The sequence below is a fragment of the Chaetodon auriga genome, chromosome 1, assembly GCF_051107435.1.
Source record: "Chaetodon auriga isolate fChaAug3 chromosome 1, fChaAug3.hap1, whole genome shotgun sequence".
Taxonomy (NCBI): Eukaryota; Metazoa; Chordata; class Actinopteri; order Chaetodontiformes; family Chaetodontidae; genus Chaetodon; species Chaetodon auriga.
In genome coordinates, this window is record NC_135074.1 from 3,514,106 (window position 1) to 3,529,936 (window position 15,831).

The window sequence follows — 15,831 nt, forward strand, 5'->3', positions numbered from 1 at the left end:
CATAAAAGACTGGGGAATAAAAAAAAGACCTGAAACCTAAAAGACAATAGAATAAGAGACCTAAGACCTAAAATAGAATAGAGTAAAAGGACCCAAAAGCTAAAAGACAATAGGCTAGGGTAAAACAGGTCTGAATTAAAAGAGTAAAAGAAATCAATTAAAAGCCAAACTAAAAAGGTGAGTCTTGAGCCTCCCTCTGGCAGGCTGTTCCGAAGGTTCGGACCATAATGGCTGAATGCCGCCTCCCTGTGGGTTTTGGTCTGAACCCTTGGAACAATTAAAAGGTCGGTGCCAGAGGACCTCAGGATCCACGAGGGCTGATATGATAAAAGCAGGTCAGATAAATAAGGATGGCCCAAGACCGTTAAGACACTTATATCTACCATACTATGCATCTGTTCTTGCCTTTCCTTGTTCTGCTGTGAAGCTAATCTTAGTTCCAGTTTTTGAGAACGGTATGTTATTTAGTGCAGCAGCCATTTAAGGTACTATACATGCGTGCTTCAGCTGTTGTAAGAAAACGTGTTTTATCACATGATGTTGACTTCCTAGCCATCTGCAAAGGTACAGTACCTACGTCTCAAGGCATTTTTCTCTATAGTACAGTCTGGCCTGTCTTTGAATTTTGATGTAGATCACTGCCTTAAATCATGTTGAGGCTTAAAGTTTTGCATAATTATGGGCTTTGGAGTGATAGCTAGTTGCTAGGTTTCAGCAATAAGGCTTCATTTGGCCCACCTCAGCTCCACCCACGCTCCAACCAACTCCTTACCCATATTTGGGTTAGTTTTTAGATTTAGGTGTAGACTGGCACTGCCAAGATGACGACAGCCAGAGCCACTGTCACTGAGCTTCACAGCAGCTCCTCAGAAACCTCTGAGTGACTATGTCCATGTTTTATACAGTCTATGATATGAATATGCGCGTATGTGTGTAAGAGCAGTGAGGGATTACCTTGCAAATCAAGAGATCATGCAAACCGAGAATCCATCTTGCCAGGCTTCAAGTTATGAAGCTCCCACGTTATGGGATTGATAACCTGAAGCCGAGGCAGAGAGTGCATCTAACGGCGAGCATGGTGTTGCTAACAGACTGACAGATAAAAGGAGACAAACTTCCTGAGTTTGACACAGTGGATGGTTGTCAGACAGGTGCTCGCCACTCTTTAGCACAGAGAAAATAAGAGCTCTCACTCTGCCACTATTTCCCAGTACCACAAATGTCACAATTGAGTAAGCAGACTAGACACTACAACGGCATATTACTGCCCTCCTCTGTGTGTTGTCAGGTTAATTAGAGGACAGACAGACAGACAGACAGACAGACAGACAGACAGACAGACAGACAGACAGAGTGGAGATTTTGCTCACAACCTTAATGAGTGTGAATTTTACAAACATTCAAATGTGAACAGTGGAAACAAACTTACTTAAACTTCTAGAGGCTACTTTATGTTAGTTTCACAGAGACTTTTAACACAAGGACTCATCACTCCGTGTAACGATGTGTTCTTTTATCCTTCACTCATCTGTTACTTTAACTGTCAGCAGTGTTCTGTCATGCACATCCATAAAAGTAAAAGGCCAACAGAGAAATCAGAGTTCTGCAGGAGAAATCTAGCTGGGAACATCGGGCTTCCTTAATCCTCTACTCGAGTGACAGAAAGCAGGTTTCTCGTTTACATTAGAAGAAACCAGCTTACTGCCTAACACCTACAGGAACCTGGTTACTTAAGGCCATGTTAACGCACTGTTGAGTGTGTTGACTAAACTCCCCTCCCCCACATCTACTGCGGTCTGCGCTGTCACTATTCAGTCTGTATGCATGATCTACCTGATGGCTTCATGCCATACACAACTACAACGTGGCTCATAAAACACACACACACACCCACCTCGATCCGGGTCTGTATTATTTATTCATGTTTATGTAGGCCTAATGCATGTGCATGGTTAAATTCACTGCTATGCCCTGTGAGGATTGGATCTACAAGGTACTGAACTCATGTATAGTGCCCCCATACACACACAAACACAAAAAGCCCCCCTCTTCTTTAGCCACATCAGTCCTTTATTAATTGCACACTAATGCAGAGTAAGACCTGAATTGAATTGAATTGAATTGGATATAAAATGTCATCACTTCATCAATTTATCCTATGAGACATTAATTAGGGAATGAATTCTTGAGTTATGGTCAAAAATATCTTTCGTGCTGCCGCAGTGACCTTGAACAACCAAATTATCAGTTCCTCCTTGAGTCCAAGTGAACATGTACAGACGAATAGACAGACAACCTGAAAATAACTAATAACAGTGAAATGTATAAACTGTAGAGCGAACAGGTTGTGCAGTAATGTAGTAACAAAACGTAGATAGGTGCGAGTATAAATAACTATAACTATATATAATAACTAATAACTATAACTACAACTATTTTGGAGATTGATTTGGTGTTGATGAAAACTGTAATGCAAATATGGCATCACCAGTACAGGACAGCCATGCCTGCATCTGGGATATTTTGGCTTAATGTTTTTTACAGTGGTAGGATGTGGAGTTGCACCAGCCATCTTCATTTCCAGTCACTGCTGCCAGCTGAAACTCCTTGGGGCTAAGATAGATGTTAGCATGCTAACTTCAGTAGATCGCAGACAGATGCCTGTCACATCAAAACTGTTCCTACTTCACAGTCTGTGAATAATCGCACTCATTTTGAATGTTTTAAACTGAAAGTATTACACACATATTAAATGCTGCACCTTTAATCCATATGCTCTGTGATTGTCCAAAATTTGATGTGGACTGGCAAGTAACACAGTCTGGCCCTTTGCCTGCTCTTTTTGGCACCTTCACAAAGTGCCTTGTCAGTGGGATAGGAGAGAACGAAATCCAATGACTGGCTAACAGACTTCATGCGGTGCCCGAATCTTAGAAACATCAAGTATGATTTACAGGCCTCTAATGAAGCTTTTACACTGACTAGAAGACAAGAGATCTTTGAAAACCCTATCTGTCACTCACACAACAGCTCAAGTTTTAAATGTACATATCGTCCGCCTTGGTTGATTAGCATGTCAGCAGTGGCAAAACAGCAGTCAATACACCAGCACATTGTGTAGTGCAGGGTTAAGGTTCCATTCAACATAATGTTGGTGGAAAATTAACTAAAAAGATCAGGAACTATTGGAGTTCCTTTTTTGATTTGCTTGCCTTGTTATGAACACCTACATTTGGAGAAAAGTCATAACTCAATTTAAAATATTTGTTGTAGCTCTGTTTCAGTATTTTAATAGTCTTCCATCTCTCTATCTGCTTAGTTCTGCGAAACATCAAGAAGACTACAAAAAAGTTAGACTGTAAATCACAAATGTGCCAAGCATTACTTTAACGTTAGGTTGATGGCATGAAGAATAACAGTGCAAGGACAAGGGTTGGCACGAGATGTATGACAGTCTAAACAGCTGGATACCAAGAGGAAAAATGATACTGTGTGCAGTATCAGAACATAGTCATGACTCTGAAAAAATGACAGAAATCCAACCACAATCATTGACAGCCTGCAGCACCAGCCTCAATGTGTCCATTGTTGGCCAATGTAAGGACTGAATACTGGAAGGGAAGAGAAGTAGAGAAAGACAACACCACTCTGTTTGCTGTGATCAAGTCAAAAGGAAGTTTCAGCTCTCTCGTTGCTTTCATACTCACCATGATGCTGTTGTTCCCTCCAACACTGTAATAAGTCTGTCAGAAAAACTGTACATAACCTGAGCATCTATATGATACTGTTTAAAATGCCACTCTAATGTGACAGTTAACCCAAACAAAAAAAATCATCAGTTTGCACTGTTGGGTGTAATTTTCAGACAAACCTGTAATAACACTGAATTTGTGGTGGTTCATTTCCACATCAGGTCAGATACTCACCCTCCTGATCTCCTCTTGCCCCCACGGCCAGGCACGGTTCCTCCCATCCTCACCTGACCTGTCCCGACTGCTCCCGGCATCGCTACTGTGCCTGGCAACTCACTGCCCATTTCTGGAAGACACAACAGTAACGGCAAACCAGCAGATGGTTAGTAGAAGTATGCTTCACACAAGACTACCATGAAATGTACAGTGTTTCCCATTTGTATACTTATTAAAAATATTATGAACATTTTCTGAAGAGTTACACATTGTTTAGTTTCCAGCAGCTCTTCTGAAGCATGCTGCATCTGGCAAATATGGAAATAGATATAAAAAGGCATTTTAAATCTTGTCTTCTGCTCACTTCACTCAGTGATGCTCTCTGTCTTCATGGATAACCTCTGTTTCACTCTGAACACATTAGAAAAGAGTTCCAGTGTTTTGATGGAATGCAATAAGCCATAATGATAAGTTCTTCCCCATAAATTAAGGCATCAGTGTCAATCAATGACAACTATTAGATACAGTATCATGGTTTAAAGTACTCATGTCTGCAACGGATGGCAAGTCAAACCGAACTTTAAATTTAAATTGTCTAGCACAGAGTGAGACCTTAAAGATCCCCTGATTAGTGGGGAACTCGAAAAAAACAGCCTGATTCAACAGATGAGTTTTTCATTTTACTAACTGATTTTTGTATATCCAAATATTTGAGAAAATAACACATCAAGAGCAAGATAGTGTTACGATAACAAGTATATAATTTATGGATGCAACCAACAATTGATTAATCTGTTGAATATTCTGTGGATTAATCAATTAATCCACAAATATAATTCAGGAAATAGTGAAAATATTCACAACAAAACATCTTCAAATGACTTCTTTTGTCTTCCAACAGTTCAAAACTCAAAGATATTTAACTTACTACCATATACGAAAGTAGAGCAAGAAATGTTCACCTTTAAAGCTGCAGTAGGTAAGATGGAGAAGAGAGCAGACTTAGCCTGAAAATGTGAACCAATACATGTTCCACGTCACTCTCCCTCCCTCTCCGCTGCACTCATGCCCTGCCTCCAAGCCCCTCCTCCCTGCGGCGGCTGCCGTGACAACCAGTAACATTAGCTTTAGCATCGGAAACAAGCTAACTCTGCCCAGCCGCTACATCACAGTCGCTAACATACCGTACGCGCTGCGGAGTGTTATTGTAACAATCACCATATTAGCTTTCTGGTTATTTGTTGTCTTAGCTGTATATGCTGTTGTTGGCAGCGGCGGTATGAGCAGTTTCTCCTTTGCGGGTGGCTGTTGCTCTGCCATAGCTTTCACTAGCCTACTGACGCCGCTCACAGAGCTGTTTGACTGAGCGGCAACCGGCAGCATGAGCGGAGGGAGGGGGCGGTTCGCAGCATGTGAGTAGTGATTGACAGATGTCAGACACTCCCTCAGACGCTCCTCTGGCTCTGATTGGTTCTGGTGGATTCTTGCAAATCGCAGTAGGAGCAGTAGGTGGGACCAATGGAGCCGTTTTTTTTCTTTTTTTTCACAGATTACATGTTTCATGTACTGCTATCTGGGCATAGGGACAGTTTTAGCAAATATGACAAAAAATTACTTTTATGCAAGTTACCTACTGCAGCTTTAAGACTGAAACCAGCAAAGTCTCGCAGTTTTGTTTAAAACATGACTAAGAATTATATTTGTCAATCAACTAGTCTGGTTGGGGTCCTCCAGAGCATTGACACGACAACCATGGATAACTTTGGGATAAGTACTTCATATCTCAAAGTACACTAATTAGAAGAAATACTGAGTTAAAATAATTCAGATCAGGTCATTTAAACTTGGGCTCGCACTGGGAAAACCAACCGGTTCTGAAAGTGTGTTGTCAGCACCATACTCCATAAGAGGACTGGGATCTGTAGAGCAATCAATCTGCACAGACCTACATAGTGTAGCCTGAGGCTCCAGTTAGCAGCACAGATACCAAATTCTATGGGGTGATGAAGTACACATGTATTTTCCACACAGACTCTTGACTAATCTTTCATTCATTAATGACTCTGGTAAAAGACATGCTTGTTGTTCCATTCAACATGAAGCCACTGTGATGTGTGTCACTATGGCAGAGAGGAATTACACAACATGCTAACTCAGGCTCCATCTTCCTCTCACATTTACCTCTCTGTCTCTCTCAGCCATTGCACTACTTTCCTCCTCGCCTCTGTTTGCCTTGCTGTTTTCCCCTCCATCTCTCCGCTCTATTCACTCACTCAGTCATTCAGCTAGATGCAATGGATAGGCCAAACAAACCCTCCAGTATGCCCCAGTGCACCAAGTAACATAGTTAATATTTGATACAGTGTGCATTCACCCTTCCAGACACACACACACACACACACACACACACACACACACACACACACACACACACTTTGCAGTGCATGGCCTTCCAAGGAGCAGTATTCCATCATTCATTCATGAAGTAGGTATGAGTAACACAAGGCTCTAAACTAGCGTAATCTGATTAAGAGACAGCTTCATCTGACAATCAGCGCAGTGATTCAACCTGGCAGGAACAGCTCACATACACTGCTGCCTTTCTCCTCACAGTCTAAACAGGCATCCTCACTACACTTCACCAAATGCCCAAAAAACTATTTTGTAAAACTGTCCAGTAAAACTTGATTTGGTGAAACCAGCTAATCACATAACATTATACATTTCCATTATTTAGCTATTTAGCTAGACAAAAAGATGATTAATTGTAATTCACCTTATTTTTCATTTAAACTTGTAATAACTGGGTTTTTTGGGCCACTTGGGGGCAGTGGAAACAAGTCAATGTTGGCACATCATCACTGTTCCTAGCATGTAAGTCATTTAGTAGCTACTAGTAGCCGGTCATGGAGGAACTGCATTATCATTCATTTCGAGTTATGCTTCTGGCCACCTGGGGAATTCTGGGTTCAGTTCAGTTCAGTTTATTCGCAAAATGTGGTCTCCACAGTTCTCCTCCCAAGGGAAATACCTGACTCTTTAGCTGCTAAATGCTAGACTATGTTCACCAGCTGCTCTTTGGTGAAGGGCAGGTCATGTACAATAGGTTTTTAGAGGTTTTTAGTCGAAGACAGCTGTCTGCTGCAGACGCAAACCACATTACGAGTAGAGAGAGTGGACCAAAACAGTAAAGTGACGGGCTGGACAGCGAAACAATGAACTCAAACTCACTGAAAAGCTCTGTAATGTAACTGCTCTGTAGATTAATCACTCCAAGCGACTGCTTTTACGCTGTCACTGCTTTATTTGATACAGTGTTATTGTACAGGGTTGGAGGTAATTTTTTTTTCCACACAGCAAAATAACTTCCAACAGAGGTTGAAGTTTTGTTGCACAGGCCACAAAATAGTATCACAAGTATAAAACATCTGTTAGCACCTCTAAAAACCACCATAAGCAGTGAAGTTCAGCACTTAAACAGTTATGTGACTGGCAAGGACATTAATGTTGCACACAGGGCACCAAGAAAGGCTTTTAGACACTTTATTAATAAATAGTGTTTTAGAACAGTTTGAAGGAAGAGGTTTTTTTCTGACACTGCACAAAAATATTGCATGTTGCTGCTAGTCATTGACATTTTCCAGGCTCTAATAATCAAAATAGTCTTTTGTTTTTATATATATATATAAACATTGTGGGATCATTGTGGCATTTCAGGGGTTAAAATTCGGAAAATCAAAGAATATTTGGTTGTTATGATCAGGACTGATGATAAAATATTTAACTGAGTGAAAGTGTAAAACAACATAAATATATAATATTTTCATGGCAGTTTTTTGACACAGACATTTATGTATATTTTGTATTTGAATATTTTGTATTTCATTTGAAGTGAGGCAGAAGGGTTTATTTGCCCATGATGGTGAGGACATACACTTCTTGCTATACAAAACATCCATATTATGCTTCAAATGATTTCTTTTTTAATCATCATACATACAATAAAATACATATTAAATTCGGATTACTTTGGAGGCATGAGTGCCTCCCACCCCAGAGACAAACAGAGAAGTAATCTTTGCCATCTGATGTTCATTGTTTGGTGACAGTGAGGAGAGAAATGTCAGTCAATATCAAATCTGTTCAGTGTTTATTAGTGATTTACACAAACAGACATGGGATACAGTGTTAACAACTAAAAACTCGAATGCAAAAGATTTCTTTGTTCAACAGAATGCAACAGATTCAACTCATTGGTTACAACTGGGGTCTGTGGGCAGATACTAGTTAATAAAAGGACTCGTTATGTAGAGGTCCTCTCCTCGCTGCTGTTCCTCATTGAAAGTTTGCCAAGGGGAATCCTTTTACCACCCAGCGTTACATTGATTTCACCCCTATTTATATTTGGCTTGGTTTCTTAGCAAAATAATCCGTATTTTATGAGTTGTGACCGTGTTCCTGCAGATAACTTCTGACAGGTAAAGACATTTTAAAAAAACATTTTAAGTTATGTCAGTAAGACTCTGAGAGCAAGACTCTATGTCAAAAATGGGAATATTTCACCATAAATGTCATTAAAAACACAACTGTGAAGCCTGCCAAAAGCTTTAGTGTTTATTCTAATCATGTCGTTTTCATTAATTAAGTCTTTCACATATACAACAAAAATACATTATGACAGCCAGTTTACATGCAGTAAAAGAATATGTTTAGGATACATAAGCGTCTGTTGCTGCTGTATACAGATATGCCCCATGGTACACTGACTGTTGTATTTATACACTACACTTTGGCTTTTCTGCCAAATAATGCTGTTGAGATGCCTAATCCTCCCCCCTGTCTAACTCTGACAATGAATCACGTTACATTTAATAATTAACTTAGGTTATGGGAGGTGTTACTCCTTCCAAAGCACATGTAGGCCTACGCCTCATTTTCATTCCTATTTGGAGCCAGTAAACATGTCTGTTTTATAATCCCTTTTTCTTTCCTAAGATGTGTTGCCTTACATTGTTACTAGAGTGAAAAGAGGTAGAATCATGTTTGGAGTATCCCTTTTACTTTTGTAACCCTGTGATACAATAGCATGATTGTAACAAAAAACAAGGTATCAAAAGTAACTTCAGCCGGCTTTCTGACTGGCACATGCTTGTGTGATAACTTCTTCCTCTCACATGCCCACCTGACTGCGACTGACCGCACCATTAGCCGCTCCTCTTCATAACTAGTAAAAACTCATGTGGTTTATTTTTTTTTTTGCTGATTAATAACTGCAATGCAAACGTACAATGTGATGATAGATTAATCATTGTCACATCAGCTGAATCTGATCCTGATTCGATTTGTCCTGCCGTCAATACAGTTCCTCAATGACACGCACGCAAGGGTTCACATATTCCAGCCACCTCCACACCGCTGAGGTTGATCCATTTCTGCAGCTAACTCCTCCACAGCAGAGCCAGCAGTTACATCCACTTTCAGCCATGTATTACTGCTGTATATAGCCATGATGTAAATACCTGCGTATGTCACAATACCATAAATAGAGTGATAACATTTTTTTATCACGTTAAGATTAACACCAGAATTATCATGAATGCTAATACTTCTCTATCAAAAAGGTGTCACATGTTACTGTCACAGTGGCATCATGGAGCACCAGAGCCAACAGATTGATATTATAGGGATATGTTGACAATCTCTACATTCCTTTCCACGCATGGCAAGTGTTAAAACTTTTATTTGGCACAGTGTCTTAAAGACACACAGCTACAGTCGATCAGCCTGGTCTTACCTCAGTCACATATACATCTTCAGACAGGCAAAGCTAAAAAGCCCTGAGGTCAAACGCATTAATGAGTCTGTTGGGAGACCAGGGGAATGTTGCATACTTTCTCCTTTTCAATCACTGCTCTCCCTCAGACAAGGTTGTTTCTATTCTCTCTCTTCCTTGACATCCATTCTTCCCTCCAGTCGTTTCTCCAGAAAAGAAGTCTATCAAACAGCCTCAGGACATTTACCGTTAAAAAAGGACAATTAATACCCCAAAAGGAATTCACACACAAGGACAGACAGACATACTGTGTATTCAAAATCATTTCCCAATTACAAAAAAAACAACTAAATGCAAACTAACAGAACAGGGCTCAAAATTAGTCAGATGTCATTACTGGAATTATTACTGACCTGTCTATTTAATCTTTTACAATGTTGGGTTCCTGTTTTCTTCTGTAGTCTGACTGAAATTATTCATTTCTATTTGTGCTGTTGACGATCTTCACTGGGTTCCCCTTGAATAGGGTTTTTTCTATTTTTGGACTCTGGGTATGTTAACAGGAATCTAGCATAATTTTTGATATTTTACACACCAAATTTTACTCATAATTATTTAGAAAAATACCTGACAGAATTAAAAGTCATAAGCAAATGACAGTTTCCTAGTGCTCCTCAATAAATAGTTCAAAACCAACCAGTTTGGTCAACTGTCAAAGACAATTTCAGCACTAATCTCACTGTGTGAATGCACGCATATGCACAGAACTCAATAAACAAACACTGGCAAATACTTTGGATGAAATGGCAATATATTTATATGCCCATATGACTGTCATCTTATATGCATTGTTGGTAGGGATGGAACGATTCAGCGAATCTTGTGAAATCACTATAGGAACGTGGCTCAATGCCGTTTTGGGACTGTGATGCTACTGTATCTACTGTGACATTTATTATCTTTCCCTGTTGAAAAATTTACTTTTATGTTTGAACAGCAAGGTGGCGCAATCATAGTAGTCAAGAAGATGAACTCTGTCATCCTTTACATGCAAGCCATGCACTTCTAAAAATAAACCCTATGAGAAAATGACCAATGAACATGGCGATAGCGAAAATGAGATTGAGGATGACCCGACTGGCAGCATTTCGGTTTTCCTGTTTCTAGAACTGACAATGGCAAAAAGGCAACTGACAAATGCAAAACAACTTGCAAATTCTGCCAGAAGACGGTAAACTACACTACGGGAAGCACATCAAAAACAAAAAGCTGTGTGGCACATCACCAACCAGAAAAGCTCAAATCCCAACAACAACATACTGCGAGAAAAAGCTTCAGCCAGGCCAAAGGAGCCAGGAACAGTTCCAGAGCTTAAGAAATAACATAATGCATCAGTGAGTATATACCCAAAGATTAAAGGCTGTTTTCTGTGGTTGACAAAGATGGATTTCAGAGTTTAGTAAGCTTGCTGGAGCCAAAGTGTATAATTCCATCAAGGCAACACTTCAGTCGCACAGTGATAGTAGTTCTGTACCAAGAGACAAAAGCTAAAGAGACACAAAGTAAAGTGCATCTCAATGATCACAGATGGGTGGACTTCACGAGCTATTCAGAGCTTTATTACGGTCACAGCTCATGTTATGACCAGCGAATGAGAAATGAAAAGTTTGTCCGACAGGTGCAGCCTCTTCCAACCACACACTAGACTCAACTGAGGCTTTGGAATCTGCTGTTTTGGAGTGACATAAAGAATAGCAACAATCATCAGGGTGTTGCTGTCATTACAGATAATACACGAAATATGGATGTAGCTGTGAGCGAGGCCGGACTGTCCATACACGTGAAGTGTTTATCACACACTTTGAACATAAGCCACGCCAGCTGTCCGCTTGGTGGAGTGAGGCGTGTAGCAGCGTTTTCTCACCGCAGTTAAACTACCACAGCTGAGCTGACCACCAGACAGAGACTGTGAAACCTGCCAGTGCTATGAGTTTTTGGTATTGTTACATCTCCAATTGTTGGTAATGCTTAATGGCCTCAAAAATTGTGGCCTATTACTCCTTGACTATGATTACTACCAGGTACACCAGACGATTTGAGCTTCCCTTAGGAGATCAATAAAGTATTGTGTCTATCTCTCAATCTGTCTATAAACAGTGTCTGTCTTTTCTAATCCAAACTTTAACACATTTTTTACACAAAACCATTTTTTAAATAAAATAAATAAACCAAACTCTTAATAGCCCAGTGTGTCAGATTTAGGTTGATCTATTAGCAGAATATGGCTGAAATGGAATATAATATTCATGAGTGTGTTTTCTAGGCGTGTATAGTCACCTGAAAATAAGAATCGTTGCACTTTCTTAACCTTAGAATGAGCTCATCACACTTCTACAGTGAGTGTGGGTCCTCTTCCATGAAGTCTGCCATGTTGTACTGTCATTTTTCTACCATAGCCCAGAATGGACAAACCAAACACTGGCTCTAAAGAGGGGCCTTTACTTTTTTGCATTTTAATTAGGCACCGAAGAGGAGGGTGAGGCGAGGGGTATTCAGTTTGCTCCAATCTGCAGCCCCGCCACTAGAGCCCACTAACTCCTTCACACTGGACCTTTAAATGTACAAACCAGAGTTTTTCCCTGAAGAAAACACAATACAAAACTGACAAAATAGTCACTGCAAGTATGACAATTAACTAATGATTTTCATTTCAGATTCATCTGTTCATTATTTCTCCAATCAATTGATTGTTTAGTGAGTAACATGCCAGAAAATACTCAAAATGCTCATTACAATTTACCAATACCGAGGGAGACATGTTTAAATGTCTTGTTTAGTCTAAAACCCAATGATATTCAGTTTGCTGTGATATAAAACAAATATAAGCAGGACTCAGAGAATGTTGGGATTTTTTGCTTAATAAATGACTTGAATAATGAATTGATAAAGTAAATCCAAAATAATTGTGGATTGCTTTTTTGTTGATTGGCAAAGAAATTACAGGACAAATCTGTTCTTTGAGTTCTTGAGATTTCTATGCATACTGCAGTTTGATGTGTACATTTTATGGCCCTGAAATCACCTTTGTCCTCTCCAAACACGCAACCCTCATTAGATCATTTCCCTTGTCATGTTTCACATGCTCTTACACCAATTGGATCTGGGCGACAGCCAGCTGGAGATAATCCTGCAGTGACACAGCGTTCCCGCATCCCTAGGTATCTGGTCTGAGGTCAACGCACCTGACAATAATGCTATGCCAGAGGAAACAGTAAGGCTGATCACAGATCAGTGGGCTAACTTTGTCCTCCTCTGGCTACAGCAGCAACAGCAGCAGCATTAGGCATGACTTAACTCTAACTGGGTGTCATCACCGGATAGGGGGGTTGCACGTAGCTCTCACTGCACGCTTCCGCCAAACATCTGAGTGGGTCATTGCAAAAAGCATATCATGCAGGGGATAATAAAACAATAGGTTTGTCCCTGGCCTGCAGGATTTGGTGCTGCTTCCATACAATATATATGAGTCTCATCTGCAATGACTGACAGACTGCCTTTACTTCCAACAAGACACATTATTTTGTCTTCTCACAGTGCCCTTATTTTATCTGTCAGGGTTATTTTTTCATCTGTTCATTGTTCATTCAAACAGCACCTCATCTCAGCACTCTGTATGCAGCCAAGGTGCTAATAACTACCCAATTCTTTATTTATATTCCCTTTTCATTTACATTGCCAATGAAGTGACACAGAGCGTGAGGTAGGGTACGGTTGACCTGTTTTCAGATGAAGGTCTCAGAAGCTCTGAGACTCTGTCCTTTACACAACACTTATTACTTTGCCAGGCTTTTCAGATTTGGACAGATCATTCTGGCGCTCTTTTACCCAAATACTTATTAAGTCTTATTTCGAATGGAATTGTGTAATCTTTTATACCTTTTCCCAATAAGGCCGAACAATGATAGCTACAACTTTAAGGTAGATTCACATACAGTGACATGCAATTGCTGCAAAACACTCCATACAATTACTTGATTCATGTGCAATTGATTTCAAGGCAGCAAATTGGTTACTGTATATTTGTTCATCTTAATTTACTGTGGTTAACGTTACACTGTGTAATCTGGAGGTAAGAGAAACAAGCTGTGATTTTAATACTGTACATAAATTCAGATTTTTTTTAGAGATTCGTGTTGTTTGATGGACAAACCTTCACACGAGCAAAATCGCCCTCAACAACTTGACATTGGGTGGACATCGCGCCAGACTTCATTTAAACATTTCACAATTTACAGTTCCTTTGTTTACCCGGAAACGTACATTCAACAATTAGAGCTTCACATAGGACGTATTACGTATCAAAATGGAATTCTAGTAAATCGGCTAACATGTGTACCAGGAAGGACCAGGTATTTCAATTAAATGCCCAAACTTAAATTACAGCTTTCTACGACAGAAATGACCGAGTGAGCACTAGGAGAACGCATTCTGAAAGTTTAGTTATTATTTTAATGCGCTTTATTTTGTGGCTAAATGCCGGATTGCAGATTGATGTTCAGGGAATTGTGAAATGTTGAAGTTATGTTATCTCTGGTACGTACGTTAAGACAATTTTGAAATAAAACATTAAATACGGTGCTTCGCTCTGTCCGCGAAAGCGGTACAAGCCAGTGCGAACATATCTAAACCCTTTCTATAAAGAATCAACAGGCACGGCAAAGGGAAATGGCGTTACAAACATAGGTGATGCTGTCAGCCTGCTTCCCTTTCTGTCCAACAAATTTCAAAATGCCCTCGATGTAAAACAGAACACATGAAGGGCAATGCTGTTACGTGGATATGCAAAATAACCTTTTGTACCACAGCGAGGAAAGCAAAGGGTCGGCAACATGAAGGCACTAGCCTAGCTTTACCGAAAAAACAGGAGCATAAATACGATACCACATGGCCATTAATGCATGTATTTCCACAACAACCTAGTCGTTTTAACATTCGGCCGTAGAAACTGGCCGCAAAGCTGAAGAATAGCAGAGCGGTGAACGGCGGTTCAGTGGGGGAAGGGGGATGGATGCTGAGCCAGGCTTCGGCGGCCTGTCGGTGCTTCAGCCCTCTTCAGCAACAGTCTCAACAAAACCCAGCTTCTTTCTTCTAGATTCTAGACAACACTGATCAACATTCGCTTTCGTCTCCACCAGCAGACTGGTGACTGACTTACCGGACGGGTTGACCGCGGCGGGAGTTGCCATGTTCCCTCAGTGGAGAAAAATAACAAAACGGCAGCGATGGAGATGACGCACAATACGGCTGGAGAGCCCCGTGAGAGACGGTCTAAACTCCGCGGGATTGGCACGCGAGGCTCGGTCCTACCGCCTCACATCCGCTAACACGGAGGAAAACTAGTCTGGATCCGGACGACAAACAAAACCCGGTTTCAGAGCCGAATATGTATATGGTGTACGTTTAATGCAAATGTTCTCCTAGACTAGACTTAATAAAATGCAAGATGTCTGAGTGGTAGCACCGCGAGATTTTAGGGTTGCTTGAATAAATTAATGTTACTCAGTGTGACTGGTGCAGTGATGGCTGTAATGTAAATATGTATGGCGTTTTCAACGGAATTCTACAGAGTGGTTTCAGTTTCGTGGTCTAGTTTGTTTTACTGTCTAATATGGGATACGGACCTCTCTTCCCCCTGCCTCTACAAGATGGGCAGAAGTGGACTTCTGTCCTCAGCCAGTCAACTCTTCCAATGGAACAAGCAGCGACCCTCTGATGCTCAAACTATCTTACAACCCGACGATCACACAGTGTCACCAGTCTGCAGGCTGCTGCCTACAAACCATTTACACAGAACTTACTCCATCTCTTCTGTACCCTGATCATGGATTAACCTTTTGAACACACTACAGTTAAATCATTTTATCTCTCTGGGACAGTTTCATGCTCTGACCAAAGCTGTGTCAGTGAAGAGTGCAGCTGCTGTCCCTGAAATGGCTTTTGTGTTGCTGCATCTGTTGTCCTTGTCTGTTTTTACCATGCAGTTTGATCTGCTCCTGTCTGTTCTACACATGCTCTGTTTCAGATTTAACTTTGTGATGGTGTGCTAGTTTGATAAAGAGATTTTAATCTCAAGGGACTTCCTGGTTATTT

The 15,831-nt window shown here is 40.6% G+C and overlaps 1 protein-coding gene across 3 annotated transcripts in view; it reads right to left on the minus strand.

The window, feature by feature from the left end:
• The window catches only part of arnt2 (aryl-hydrocarbon receptor nuclear translocator 2), a 69,181-nt gene extending 53,680 nt beyond the window's left edge, over positions 1-15,501 (minus strand). For 2 of the 3 annotated variants that reach the window (XM_076729555.1, XM_076729724.1), the window contains exons 1-2: positions 14,897-15,501; positions 3,927-4,038 (exon numbers count right to left, since the gene is read on the minus strand). In XM_076729555.1, the coding sequence (XP_076585670.1) occupies positions 3,927-4,038; positions 14,897-14,927 (143 nt within the window). In that variant the 5' untranslated portion in view covers positions 14,928-15,501. The remainder of the gene's footprint in view (positions 1-3,926; positions 4,039-14,896) is intronic. The other variant, XM_076729639.1, reaches the window with a different exon arrangement.
• Positions 15,502-15,831: the final 330 nt, after the last annotated feature.